The 14,323-nt window shown below is 36.7% G+C and overlaps 1 protein-coding gene across 1 annotated transcript; it reads left to right on the top strand.

The window, feature by feature from the left end:
* The first annotated feature begins 1,758 nt into the window (after window positions 1–1,758).
* On the top strand, window positions 1,759–5,658 carry LOC131616220 (E3 ubiquitin-protein ligase CHIP-like). Its single transcript, XM_058887493.1, has 8 exons — window positions 1,759–2,045; window positions 2,208–2,275; window positions 2,518–2,581; window positions 3,805–3,876; window positions 4,521–4,654; window positions 4,823–4,979; window positions 5,069–5,179; window positions 5,270–5,658. Exons 1-8 carry the CDS (start codon window positions 1,938–1,940, stop codon window positions 5,393–5,395), a joined length of 840 nt encoding a protein of 279 aa, XP_058743476.1. The 5' UTR covers window positions 1,759–1,937; the 3' UTR covers window positions 5,396–5,658.
* Window positions 5,659–14,323: the final 8,665 nt, after the last annotated feature.

Genomic DNA, 14,323 nt, shown 5'->3' with positions numbered 1-14,323 from the left:
ATTTTTTGTTTATTAATGTCTCTTCCACAACATTATTCGTAGTAAAACAAGTTTTATATGTCAAAGCATTTTAAAAATGCGAGTTATAAGTCATTTTTTCAAGCAGGGGCATATCCTAAGTATCTTTTGAATCTTTCTCAACTCTCGTAGAAAGACTTATTTTCCTTTTGAACAAAGGTAATGATTATATTCTGCGTGTATGTGATTTTCCTTACACAGGAAGTCCTTAGCTAGATATGGCATGGGCAACTCCTTCCATGTAATGATCAAATTAGCATCCAAAAATGTAGTTATGCTCTTGCTTTATCCCTTATTGAAAAAGAAAAAAGACATAGTTTTATGGCATCCTTTATAGCACAATTTATTTTTAGTATATCACGATGCTTTATAAAGGTAGAGAGAGATGCAAATTTTGATTATTATTTAACAAACAAAAAATATGTTATTTTGTATTATGGTTAACATGTATCGTTTCAACTCGAAGTTATTTTTCTTTACAACATAAGGATTAATGTTATAGTACAATATCATACTCTTGGATGAGGCATAATCCTCGAGTGAGCGATTCACAACCGTTGTTACTTTTTTTTTTGTTTTTTTATAACTTATAAACGATGTTGCCCAATCGACATCCTCACAAAACGAGGGGGCTCGCCCTTAGGACAGATGATGTGTATAGTTTCGTTATCTTCAGTTATGAGTCATACCATGACCCCTTGGAAAGTAGGTGGCCAACAGTCTCCCCTAATCCTAGGGTAGCGGTTACTATCTTTAGGGGTTTCCTAAACCCTTTGTCCAAGAGGACCAATTAGGAGAATCATCCTTTTTTAGAACCAAGAGGATGCTCTTTTTCATCTAGAGGAGGCAAACGAGACCCCAAGGATCGTCCCCTGTTAAGAGAGGTGACACGGGAATGACCATACATGGTAGATAAGATATCGAACCAAAGACCACAAAAACACCTAACATAAGTCTTCATCTTCATTTAGCTAAGAGAGCTAGATCAACCATCCAGATATCTCTAACACCCAACCCCCTCCTTCTTATACTTACAAACATCAGGCCATCTCACACAAGACATCTTGGACTCCCCTTTCGCACCTCTCCAAAGAAACCTCCTATAAATTCTAACTAACTTCTTCCACACTTTCACATACATTTATAAGAAGGAGAGATAGAACACAAGAATAATATTGAGGATATAATTTAGGAGAATAACATTTCCTTCAAGACTGACATTCCTATGATTCCAACAGTGAAGTCTATTCCAAATTAGGTTAACAAGAGGTTCTCAAGTGGACTCCAATTTTGCAGATATCGATGATTGGTGCCTTTTGGCAGCTAAAGATACTTAAAAGGGAGATACTAAATATTGCAATGAAGAAAATATTTTTCTCACATTTGATTTCGCTTATGGACTCCTTGTCTCTATCATCTTCATACTCTTCTCCATGAGCTTTTCTATTGTTAGGGCTTTGTGACTGAAAAATTAGAAATGTGAAACCCAATTTTAACTGAGCCTTTTAATTAGACGTGTACATGACACAACAAATAAACGCGTCTCAACCTAAAAAAATAAAGGATCAAATTGGTATTTTTAAAAGATAATTCTAACCTTTTAATTAGACGTGTACATGACACAACTAATAAACGCGACTTGACCTGAAAAAATAAAAAGATCGAATTTGTATTTTTAAAAGATATAAGAGATTAAAATGGATATTCTTTATTCTTTAATACAAAATCAGCGAGTCAAAAACTCAATTCTCATTTCCAAAACTCGTTGTTACCTTCTCTTCTCGGTACTATCCGTTTCTCCTTCCAAATTTCTCCATTCCCAATTCTCTCTCTCAGTTCATTCACTCACATTACTACAGACTCTATATATACCCAAACTATAGATACACCTATAGATACAGTGACAGAGAGTAAGAGAAATGCCGCCAAACCCTGCGGAGGTGAAACGAGCGGAGCTTTTGAGAAATGATGGGAACAATTACTTCAAGAAAAACCGTTTTGGAGCAGCAATCGATGCTTACACCCAGGTTCTCTTCGATTTTCTTCTTCCATTATCGTTTATCTTTTTTTTAGGTTTTTTTTTTGAAATGTTTCGATTTTGACTAACCTATTTTGTTTTTTTTATCGTAAAGATGAAAACTTTGTTCAGTTCCTTACATGGGTTTTTTCTTTTGTTGTTGTTTTTACAGGCGATAACGTTTTGCCCTAACATTCCGGTTTATTATACCAATCGTGCTCTGTGCCATCTCAAGCGCAAGTATGTGTTTTATTCTTCTTTTGGGTGTTATTTTGTGTTTAGGGTTTTTGATTTTTGTTGTGATTGGGATTGTGGTTTTTTATTAGGGTTTTAAATTTGGCCTGCAATTGGAATTGTGGTTGAAACATTGTGATTCTGGAGGGTTTATTGACTGCAATTGTGTTCACAATAGCTTTTGTGTAGTATGGATTTGCCTGGAATTTTGAAACCCATGTCTTTTGTTGTGTTTGGTTTGGTTGTAGTGAATGGGAGAGGGTTGAAGAAGACTCTAGAAGAGCAATTCAGCTGGACAGCAATTCGGTTAAGGTTATTGTAGTTGATCTGTTTGTTGTTTTGTAATTCCTTTTGTCTCACTCGTTGTTGATTCAATGGCTTCATTCATTGATTAGTCGTATTGAATTTCATTTTGAATGATTTTGTTTGCACATTTAGTTGTGTGCAAGGGATACATTTATTTAAGCGTGGGTATACAAATTTGTTGATGGCAACAGATTCTTGAAATGAAGCTTTTTACCTTATTCTGGAGCCTTTTTTATAGAATGGTTACGTTTATTATAACAACTATTGGATTTGAAGATTTTATCTATGCCCTCCAAAATCTTCCTCCAATACAATTTTTTTAGTTCCTCTATTTGGAGGTGATCTCGTTTTATGAAGAAAAATAAACTCCCGCTTTCAAGTTAATAGACTATTTTTTCTTCTATTTCTCTTTCCTCTGTACCTTTTCACAACACATTCCCTTCCCCTCCTAAACTGCCAAACAGACTATAATTGAATTTCACGAGTTTTCACATAGGATCTGTTCTTTTCAGAATGATTTGGGAAATGTAAATGACTCATTTTATTCAGTGGTTGGTTGCATAAATAATAGCTTGACTTTGTACTTTACAGTCTAGTTATGGGTTTGACAGAGGTGCAAAATTGGTTGTATTGAAGTGCCATTTTAAATCACAAGCAGCACCTTCTTTTCCTTTCACTTTCTTAATGGTCATTGTTATTTTTTTCAACTCTACCAACCCAAACTTATCCATGTTGTCTTAGTTTGATTCTGGTTTTTGACATTCTTAATACTCTGTTTTGGGGTACAACTGTAAAATGTCTTGTGCTTTTGATAACCTATGTAAGATGATGATCTTTGTTGTAAGCCTTTAAGATACTGTTCAGCAGTCTGGAAATTTGTGGAGGAAACCTCAACTTTATTTTTGTATTAGTGACTAAATGATGCTGAGTTTCGTGTCTAAATCAAACATATCTTTGGGGGATCTAGTGCATTAACTACCAATATAAGTATATGTCTTGTTTTGAGTTAATTTTGGAAGGAGATTCTATATCAAATTATCAACTCTAATACATGTGTAAAGTAATTGTTTCTTGAAGCTATATCCAGCGTTTGGTGAAATCACCGGCTGTTTCAAAGTCTTTCTCATTATATCTTATATTTACTGGTAGTTAAATCTGTAAAATGGTTGCATCTTTGTATTTTGTTTTGATTATCTTGTTTCCAGCTGAATCTTGTGTGTATATTTCAGGCGCACTATATGTTGGGACTTGCGTTGCTACAGAAACAAGAGCTTCCGAAAGGAATTAAAGAATTGGAAAAGGTTTGTATCTGTTTTATTCAAATCCCATTAATTTGTTATATCTTCAGTAAGTTATGTGGTGCTTCATGGTATAATTTGTTATAACTTCAATGAACTGGTGATGTTAAACATAATACCAATCGAAGAGTCCTATTACTAGCGTATTAATGCCAGTACAAGTCCTATACTATTAATTTTTACACTTGGCAATCTCTGCTATTTTCTTCCATACAAAGGGTAGTTCTTATCGATTTAAATGCCAAAAGCTCTGCTCTAGGTCGTGGATGATTTTTCAAATTTTAGTTTCTCTAGTTCATTAACTCTCCAGTCGTTTGTGTTTTCTTTTGGTAATATTGTGAGTTGCACTATCATGTTCAGTCTTGTTGATATTTTATGAACATCCATGGATTTTATGTGAGGGATATAATATTCTTATATTCTAACGATTTAAAAGGTATAATGGGAAATCAGAAACAGATTGTCTGAGGATATTATCTTATCATGACCTCAAGGTTCTTCTATCATGTAAATTTTGTTACATCTAATTGAATACAACTTTCCTGCTGATTTTGCTGTGTGATACCTTTTAATGAGATATTAACATTGACTTACCCTTAATTTTTAAATGAATGATGACTCTTTTGCTGTTCGTGGTCATAATTAAGGCTTTGAATCTTGGGAGAGGTGCCAATCCACAAGGTTATATGGTAGAAGAAATATGGCAAGCGCTTGCAAAAGCAAAATACAGAGAGTGGGAACGTGCTTCATCCCAGCGATCTTGGGATTTGCAGAACTTGAAGTATGTTTTTCTGGGATTGTCTCAGTTGCTGATCAGTTGTATTTGTTATTAATATAAATTATTAACTATTGCACAATTTTTTCCTGCCAAGTTTCTACTATTTATTTGTCAGTAAATATTGTGTTATCATGTAAAATGTTACTATCACAATATGTATTTGTGTCTCAGAGAAGCCTGTGTGTCTGCTATAAAGGAAAAACAATATCTCGGAGCTATCTCTGAATCAGAAGGATTTGTAGATGATGATGCTACTTCCTATTTGAAACATTTGGAGGCTATTGAAAGAGTTTTCAATAAAGCTGCAGAAGACGATATACCAGCTGAGGTTTGCACACGACTTTTCTTTTTAGATAATAGATTCAAGGAGTAATTAGTATGTAATTAACCACCTAAATTGGATCGTTGAATCTACAGATTCCAGATCATCTATGCTGTAGAATAACACTTGATATTTTTCATGACCCTGTAATCACTCCGAGTGGGCTTACATATGAGAGGGCAGTGCTTCTTGATCATCTTCAGAAGGTAATGTGTTTTTCATGTCTCGTAATCTGGATGATGTATTTTCAGTTTTCACGAAGTTGAATTGCACTAATTTAACCGGTCGTGTCATAGGTGGGTGGTTTTGATCCAATCACAAGGGAGAAACTTGATCCATCACAACTAGTACCAAACTTGGCCATTAAGGAAGCAGTCCATGAGTTTTTGGACAAACATGGGTGGGCTTACAAGATAGATTAAGTTGTAAATTGACAGTTTGTTGCAGGTTTTGTTTGCTTCAGAGATTTAGATGATTACTGCTATACTGTTGCAAGTGTGGCCAATTCATATGCTAATATTGTTTGTTGCTAGTGTTTTGACTTTGACCAGCTTATTGTGAAGTGTACATATATGATTTTGGCTGTGATGTTGTGTATATAATATAGTTGTCAACTCCATTGTGGATCCAATGGTGTGTTGCTACATTATTCAATGAATTTAACAATTGGGTTTTTATATCACAAGTTGAGTCTGCAAGCAATCACATGTTTAAACTGGGGTATCTGTAGCAAGTAGAATATGCAATTCAACGTGCTTTGATTTACAGCATTAGTTAGTTTACAGCCACTTCTTTTACTATGGCAGCTGTGGTAAATTCGATTGAGGCAATGATAATTTAGTAATAGGAGTTAGAATGTTAAGTAAATTATTTTTCATTTAATTGATGTATGGAAAAATACTCTTCATAAGGTATTTGAGTTTCATATATTAAAGGATATTTTTCATCACTTAACAATTTACTTTTTATTTCTATATTTTTGTTTACTCTTTTAGGTTTGGTTTATGTCTCCCCAAACTCTCCTATAATTTAAATATGTTTTTTTTATATTTATTAAATAACGTTTCAATACATAACTAGATACAAACATAAAATAATTGTATACAACAATGTAAATAAATTAAATTTATTTATTGACAACATTAATAAATATTAATGTAAAGATTTCAATATTTATAAATAAACAAGTGTAATAAATATCTTGAGCAACATTTCAATATTTTTATATGTTTAATTATCGTTTGGTCTCATGTTTCCATTCGTTTACATGTTTGGTTCGTCTATTTTAAAATTTCTCGACTTTGATCGTTTTCATATTTTCTTGACTTAAAAGTAGCAATTTAATATTAAAAAAATGACTTTATATAAGATGATAATGATCTCTATGCATAGTTACTTTTAAAGGAGATGAAATTCCTTTTTCAATATATACGTTACATCCTAAAAAATATATAATCAATTAATGTAATGTATATATATTTCAATCATTATTCAAACATCTATGGTCTCAAAAACAGTTTTATTAGATATCAATTTGCACAAAATATTTAATTAAAGTTAAATACATTAGGACCAACAGAGTTAAAGTTAAATACATTAGGATCAATTGATGCACCTTGAGGGATATTAAGTAAAGAAGTAATACAATTATCCCAAACACTTTGGCTCTTTTTCAAAATTTCACTTCTTGTTTTCTCATATTTTGGTGAAGTCAAAACATATTTAGTCATGTCTTCATTGCATTGTTTTCCCACTCCATTCACAAGGTTAAAGCAACATTCATTACTAGCTGTTTGATTGCCAAAGAATACACTAAAGTATATTTCATCACCACATGAAGGGTATACCTTTGATACACATTCACTCAAATATTTTTCATAAGGTGATAATGGTCTTTGAGTGGGAGAATTTTTGGATAGTTGAACATATGATGAAATTCCAGTTCCAAATAACAAAGCAAAACAAGTTAATACTATTGCTAATAAACTAAAATTGCAAAATGTTGCCATGGCTCTATATTTTTTTGGGTTGAAGGTAACTCAAATAGTTTTTTTTTATGGCATGTTAATATTAAAGTGAGCTATATATATATTGTCTAGAACTAATTAATATCTGAATGAATCCGTCTTTGGAAACTCTTATAATTAATGAATTGTTGTTTGCAAGTTTTAAAAACGTTCACAATTCTATTCAAATGTTACACAAATAGTATGTTAAACTATATAAATATATTTAATTACTTTTTACTTGTTTTATGTACAAGATAAAACAACTTCGTACCTCAACCTTTGAATTTTTTTTCAAATGCTATTGTCATACAAATTTGTTACAAAGCTTAGCCACCTGAAGTAAATTCAAACAAATATTTAGAACATGCCTTTTACCCTTGAAAGTTAACCTAAATCATTAGACATATCTAGTTTAATATCTCCAAGTCGTTTGGTCGGATCAGAGGTGATTGATGTGTTGTGGTGTGGAATTGTCTGCTTCTAACCAAGCGAATGTTTACATGCTCCGCGTGCCTTTCCACTTAGGGTTTGATCTCGGGCCTTTCTCCACTGGTCTTGCAAACGACCAAAAATAGTTGTTCTTAAGACCTTATTCATATGTAGTATAGTGTGGACTTTGTCGCGTCCACTTTTAGGTCGGCTGATATCAAGAGTAAGTGAAAAGTCTTGATGGAACGTCACTAGCATTGGGAACAAATGCCTTAACTGTCTCTTTCTTGATTATTGACATTTTGCAAGAAGGTTAAGACGTGTGTTCTTATGTCTAACACTAATGATACACTCTCTATCTTAGAATACTCGAGTATTCTTGAACATTTTATGAACAGGCGTCGACCGTTGACAGTGCAGTTTGTACTTCTCGATGTGGTAGATCGCATGGCCCATTACGGTGGAGTTGCATATAAGAAGCTCTTGGACCATTACCCTTCTCTTTTTTTGCTGCTTGTGAATTTGAGGAACTTTTATTCTTCTTCTTATTTTGCAGTTTCTTTTGTTGTTTCTAGTTTCTCACACATTTCTTATTCATCAACCAATTCACGCCTCCTTTTTCAGTGTATGTGAGCCCCCAAATTTGCTTCTTTCGAGGTAAAGCCAATATTCCCCTTTATTTCAATCTTGCTTCTTTATTAGGGTTTTTGGAGCAGAGAGCTAGAGGCCCCTGGTTTGTCTGTTTTGCATTTTGGTGAACCAATTACTGTAGATGCACTTTGATAGGGACGTGATATTACCTTTAAATTTTTTCTGGGAAGATGTTTGTATTTATTCCTTTTTATGTGTTGCTATAACCTTTATAATGAAGGGCCTTCAACATGAAATTTGTAAGGCTATATGGGATAATTCACCAGTATGGGTGGATCAAGACACATTAGGTACTGCCTTTGCTTTTGCCATTGAAGGTGGCTTGGACCGTGCCATCAAGTGGTGGGACCCTATAAATAATGTGGGGTGGTTCTCCTGAGGATGACAAAAATTGTTCCCTTCCTTAATGCATATTCTCTCTGATAGGTTTCTACCCTCTTTCAATGATTTTGAGGTCGGCGTTCTTAACCACTTATTAGTTTCCCTTTTGCAATAACATCCAATATGTAGGGCCTACATCAAGGTATTTCATTATTGGTGTAAATACAAGAAGGGTGTGTCAACTACGTTCTTCTTCTTACACCCTTTTAAAGCTCAACGTAACTTTGTTGATTCAGCTCAAGGTCAAGGCCAGATATCTCTTAAGCAATGCACAAATATGTTCAAAGTATATTTGGAGAGTGTAAAACACTTCAAATATCAATACTTCTTGTTTACTTCCCTCAACGAGATGGCCTATGCTAACATATGTACAATAAATCTTGGGCTTCCTTACCAATGTTTTGACAAGTTTTCTAAGTTTTGGTATCAAACTCATTTTATTGCAGATCCTAGATCATATGTTTACAAAATGGATGGCATGTTCATTATTGGCCTTTGGTTTTCCACCATCTAACCCTTCCATTATTGGCTTGCTGACAAAATGAAATGTTATAAAATAATGCATAAGATGAAAAAGACTCCTCAAGTTATACCTCCGATGGTAGGTGCGATAAATGCTTCTGCCACCAGGGGTTGAGACTGCAGCCCCTTATTAGACTGGTTACCATTTTCTCACCTACCCCAGCCTATGCAGAGGTCCAACATTATCTCAACCAGATCATAATTGAAAATTCCTCTTGTTCGTAATCAGTCTTGAGTTCAAGGTGTGAGTGCACTATCTCATTAGAGATGTTTTGCATCAAAACTAGGAAAAATTTAGCATTTCTATATTTTGGACGGTATATTTGGTATCTCTGAGTCTTAACGTGCATCTTAGTATTAGGAAGCTTATAATGCATTTAGAAAATGTTTTATGCATTAAAAACATGTTTTTATATGAAAACATGTCTATGTGTCGACACATACGATCTATGAGTTGACACATGTGCATGCATTTTAAAGTCTGTAGGCTCTGTAATGCATGTGACAACATATAAGTTTTTCAGGTCGACACATAGAAGAAAATTTTCTTCTATAAGTCAACACATACCTCGTATGAGTTGACACATGTACTTGCTTTTTAAAGCACGTAGCTTCTGTTTGCCTGAGTCGACTTATAAGGCACTTCAGGTCGACACATAGTAGAAAAATTTTCGCTATGAGTCGACTAATGACTTGCATGCGTGAACACATGTGTCAAAATGAGTCAGCACATGATTTACATGTGTTAACACATGTGTAACTTTTTTTGAAATTTTGTATTCTTTTCTAAACCTCTAGTTTTCTTTTTGCCTCCAACTTGCACACATATAAATACCTCATACATGCATCATTTCAAACTTGATGAAACCATAAACATACAAAGAGCTATCTTCATATTCAATTTCTCACATATATGCACACATAACAATTACACATAATCATTTTTGTTGGGTGCCATCTAGATTTAGATTGATAACATCCAAATTAGGTTGTTAAATTGTAAATTGGGTTGAGAATCTTTGGGGGTTTCATTGGGAAAAACCAGTTAGGGTTTGTATTTCAAGATCAAGGTATTGATTTGGGGGTTTTGCACAGAATTTCGCAAATCAGATTCAGCCGAGTGAAAGCTTCGAAGATGGTGGTTCTGTTGATGAAGTAACAATAACCGTAGGATTGTTTAGAAATCTCGAGTTAGAATAATTTTGTAATTGGATTCAACCAAGTGAAAGCTTCGAAAAAGGTGGTTTTGTCGAAGGAGTAGCAGTAACTAGAAGATTAATTGGTATTATCGGGTAACTTGATCGAGCTCAAGATCAAGAGAAGAGTAGGAGTTAGAATCAAAATCAAGCATAGGGTTTGTAGGGTTAGATTGCTACTATTCTCTTGTAAATAATTTTTGCAAAGTAAGATTGACTATCTCAATTCCGTTTGGAATTAGGGGCAGACTTAGCCATAACGAGGATGATTGGTGAACTGCATAAACAAATCCTTGTGTCCTCTCTCTCTCTCTAACTCTCTTATTTAGTTTCAATTGTGAATTGTTGAATTTTTTGATTGTGCAATCGACACGATTTGATAAAATTTTTATCATTTAATTTTTTTTTTGTTGAGTTGATTACAACCCATAAGATTGTAATTGAATTTTAAATCAACAAAACCATAAGAAAAATCATATCAACATTGATTGTACCTCAAGTGTTTGACCATTTGCTTTATTGTGTTTGTTGTTTATATTTGATTGGAAACACATTGTTATTGCAATCACATTCAAACGTGTTGTTTGTGAAAATATATTGTCTCAATTGTTTATCATTATCATTGCATATAACGTTGGTTTAACGCATATAACGTTGGTTTAAAAAAATTTCATAACAGAATTTTCACTAGTTCATTTTTAATTGGGGATCTATTCACCCCTAAGAATAAGTTGCCTTCGTCTAACATGAGGTGCCTCAAGAGGAAAAGTTGTTTGTCTACTTGGGTCGGACGCTTGATCAAGACTTAGGGAGATCTGACTCTATAAGAGGGAATACATCGGCTTCAGTGGCCTTCCCCCCCCCCCCCCCCCCCCCCCCCCCCCCCCTCGCTTCTTTCTCGCCCCAATCTAATAATTGTCAGGGAAATCTGAGCTTCTCTTTCAAAAGCTACACATAAATTTCAGGAAAGACGAAGTTATTCGTCATAAATAGCTGGTATATATGATATGCAATACCCGTTAAGCATCAATCTTTTTAGATTTTGGCACTGCTAGGAGGGGAAAGGTCTTCTTACTCCATCGTCTTCAACGAGAAAAGGAAGTGTTTAAAGAACATGTCAAGGCCCTTGCAATCGAGGGAAACCAGTACTTGGAGATTATGCATAACCTCTAGAGTACCTTGGTACTTTGATCAAGAAGGTATAATCACTTTTACAGGTGGTGAAGGGGAAAACCAAAGCTCTATCTCTTTCCTAGATAGCACAGACCAAGTGTGAAACTTCTCTTCCTGAGCCAAGCAAAGGAATGAACTATACTCGTAAGACGACCGTGGACCTAAAGGAATCCTTGAGAAAGGCTCGAGAAGGTCGAAAGATGACTAAAGACGACCTTCGGGAAATACTTATTGAAAATATTTCTCTAGATAAGGAACATGCAAAAGAAGTGAAGGACGATTATTATGCCATGCATGTATCCTTTGAGAATGCATTGTATCAGGTGGAGCATTTTTATCCCATAGTGCATATTTCTTGAGAGCTAGTCTTACTTGACCAAGAGATAGTGAATGTGGAGTTGGTCTTTGTTATGGACGATTCAGATACATAATCGTTCTCCTTTTTTATGTGGTGTGTTTGTACCTGATATATCTACAATGAATAAGTAAACTTTATTGTTCTTGTTTTGCAGTGTGCATTTCAATTGGAAAATTCTTTACCCACCTCCCAACCTTCTAGGTCACCTCTGGTGAAAAACCACTTATACCCCCCTCACTTCGGAAATGCAAGAAAAAGGTGTTTTCGGAGATGCATCTCCGAAAGCGCTTTTTTTTTTTTAAATTTGACTTATTTCGGAAATACATTTCCGAAAACACCATTTCGGAAGTTCATTTCCGAAATATTGCGCGTTTTGCAGATTTAGCAAAACAGCCTCCTCCCCCAATTCATTTACCCTAAATCAACTTCAAACTCAACCCCAAAGAGATTTTTCTGCAAACCACTTCCAAGGCTACATTATATTCCACATCAAGTTGCTCTACTACATTCAAAAGCCCTCCAATCTATTGAATCGGTAAGCGTTTTGATTTTAAGATCTATGATTAAAATTTATATTAGGGTGTTTACAAATAGCAAAAAATGTATTAGGTTAGGTTTGTATTGATATTTAGGATGTTTAGAATGTGTAAACATAGGTTTGAAGTTTGTTTTTTGGGTCTGCCATGGAAGTTGCAGAAAACTTCCTTGCAGGGGTGTTTCGGAAGTTCATTTCCGAAAACACCTCCATTCCCAGTTTCGGAAATGAACTTCCGAATTGTATCAGAAGTGCAATTTTTTTTAGTTTTTTCTGTTGTCTCACATATTAATCGATTTCAATTGTTTTCAGGAACATGTCAGGCAACCAAGCACGCATCAGACAGGGTATAGAGACCCAGACTGCATCGGCTAGACGCGAGCAGGCGGCGGCGCAGCTGGCGTCGACACAGGGATGGGGGCAGGGCCGGGGACAACGTGTGCGAGTTCCCGTGGAGATGGACGAGGGTACCTCTACATCTGGATCGAGGAGTCGTCTGGCTCGGGTATCTTCTTCCCGCCAGCGAGAGGAGGAGAAGGAGGAGGTGGCAGTGTCATACCACGATGCGGAGGAGGTACCGGATGTTGACCCTCCACTCGGGGAAGAGGATGAGCAGGAGGAGGGCTACCCGGGAGGGCCCAGTGACACTTCCGTGCTGCTTACCTACCGCGAGCACGTCGCTCGGCGTATCTGGGAGGGAGAGGTATTTTTTGTAATTTGCCCGACTACATTATTTAACCGTTTATAATTTAGACGATTATTCAATATTTTCTTAACGGTCTATTTAACATACTTTGTATTTGTTTTTTTTTTGTAACAGGAGAGAGAGCCGTTGAAAATGGTGAACCACGCCCGGAAGGTTTTCAGTCTGTTTAAACTGACTGTTGAGTGGTTTAACGACGCTGTGAGAGGTTCAGGGCTTAGTGCGCTCTGCATGACGGGGTATTCCACCATCAGCCACGGCATGTAGGGGGCTTTGTGGAGTGGTGGCACAAGGAGACGTCTTCTTTCCACTTGCCGGTTGGGTAGATGATGATCACCTTGCATGATGTGCAGTGTCTTCTCCACCTGCCGATCAGGGGGCGCTATTGACCCATTCCCAGATCCAGAGGGTCGAAGTCAGTGAGTGGATGGCACTCTATTTGGGTATGGAGCCCGAAGCTGCTGACTACGAGTGCATCACGACATCTGGGCCTCATATCCGGTTCACCACACTGAGCCGCTATTTCGAGCACCACCTGGACGCGGCGGCCGATGCCGAGGATGCGGGTGATGACCTATTTACACATTATCACCGTGGCTGCGCTCTCCGGTGCTGGTACATGCATGTGGTAGGCGCTGCGATCTTTGTGGACAAGAGTGCGAGGTACGTCGACGTGACCTACCTCCGCTACTTCATGGACTTGACCATCGTTCACCAGTGGAACTAGGGGGCAGCTACTCTGGCATACCTATACCAGAAGCTGAATGAGGCCTCCAACTGGAGGACGAGGCAGTTGACCGGATCCTGCACACTACTCACGGTACGTTTCATTTTAATTGTTTCGTATTTATTTATGTTTCGTATTTGTGTTTCGTATTTATTTATGTTTCGTATTTATTTACGGTACGTTACATTATCATGTTTGTGTTTCAGAGCTGGATCATCTCTTACTTCTCCCGCATCCATGGCTTTCACATTGATCCTGAGTACGTTGACGCCATGCCCAGGGCCGCCAGATACGTTCTCTAGAGGGGGAACAATGCGGTGGGACCATACCGTGGGTACCTCGACCGCATGATGCACGATGACGTCACTTGGAGGCCATTCGGCGACTACACTCAGGTTGTCCCCTTTGACGGCATTGCTTTATATTCTGGCTGGTTGGCATGCGGGACCAGCATCATGGTCCGGTATCTCCCTGAGCGGTGCATGCGTCAGTTCGGATTTGTGCAAATGATACCCAGGTCACCGTTTGAGGCTGCTCCCGACACAGTGACCCGAGTGCAGCTCACTGCCATATTTGCGGATTGGGAGCATCATGTGGTACCGGAGGAGTATCGTCGCATTCGGGTCACCCAGGACTGACACAGTGTGGAGGGATATGTCACATGGT

This window comes from Vicia villosa, linkage group LG7 (assembly GCF_029867415.1).
Source record: "Vicia villosa cultivar HV-30 ecotype Madison, WI linkage group LG7, Vvil1.0, whole genome shotgun sequence".
Lineage (NCBI taxonomy): Eukaryota > Viridiplantae > Streptophyta > Magnoliopsida > Fabales > Fabaceae > Vicia > Vicia villosa.
Note: the sequence above shows the minus strand (reverse complement) of the source record. Positions and strands in the feature narration are given on the sequence as shown.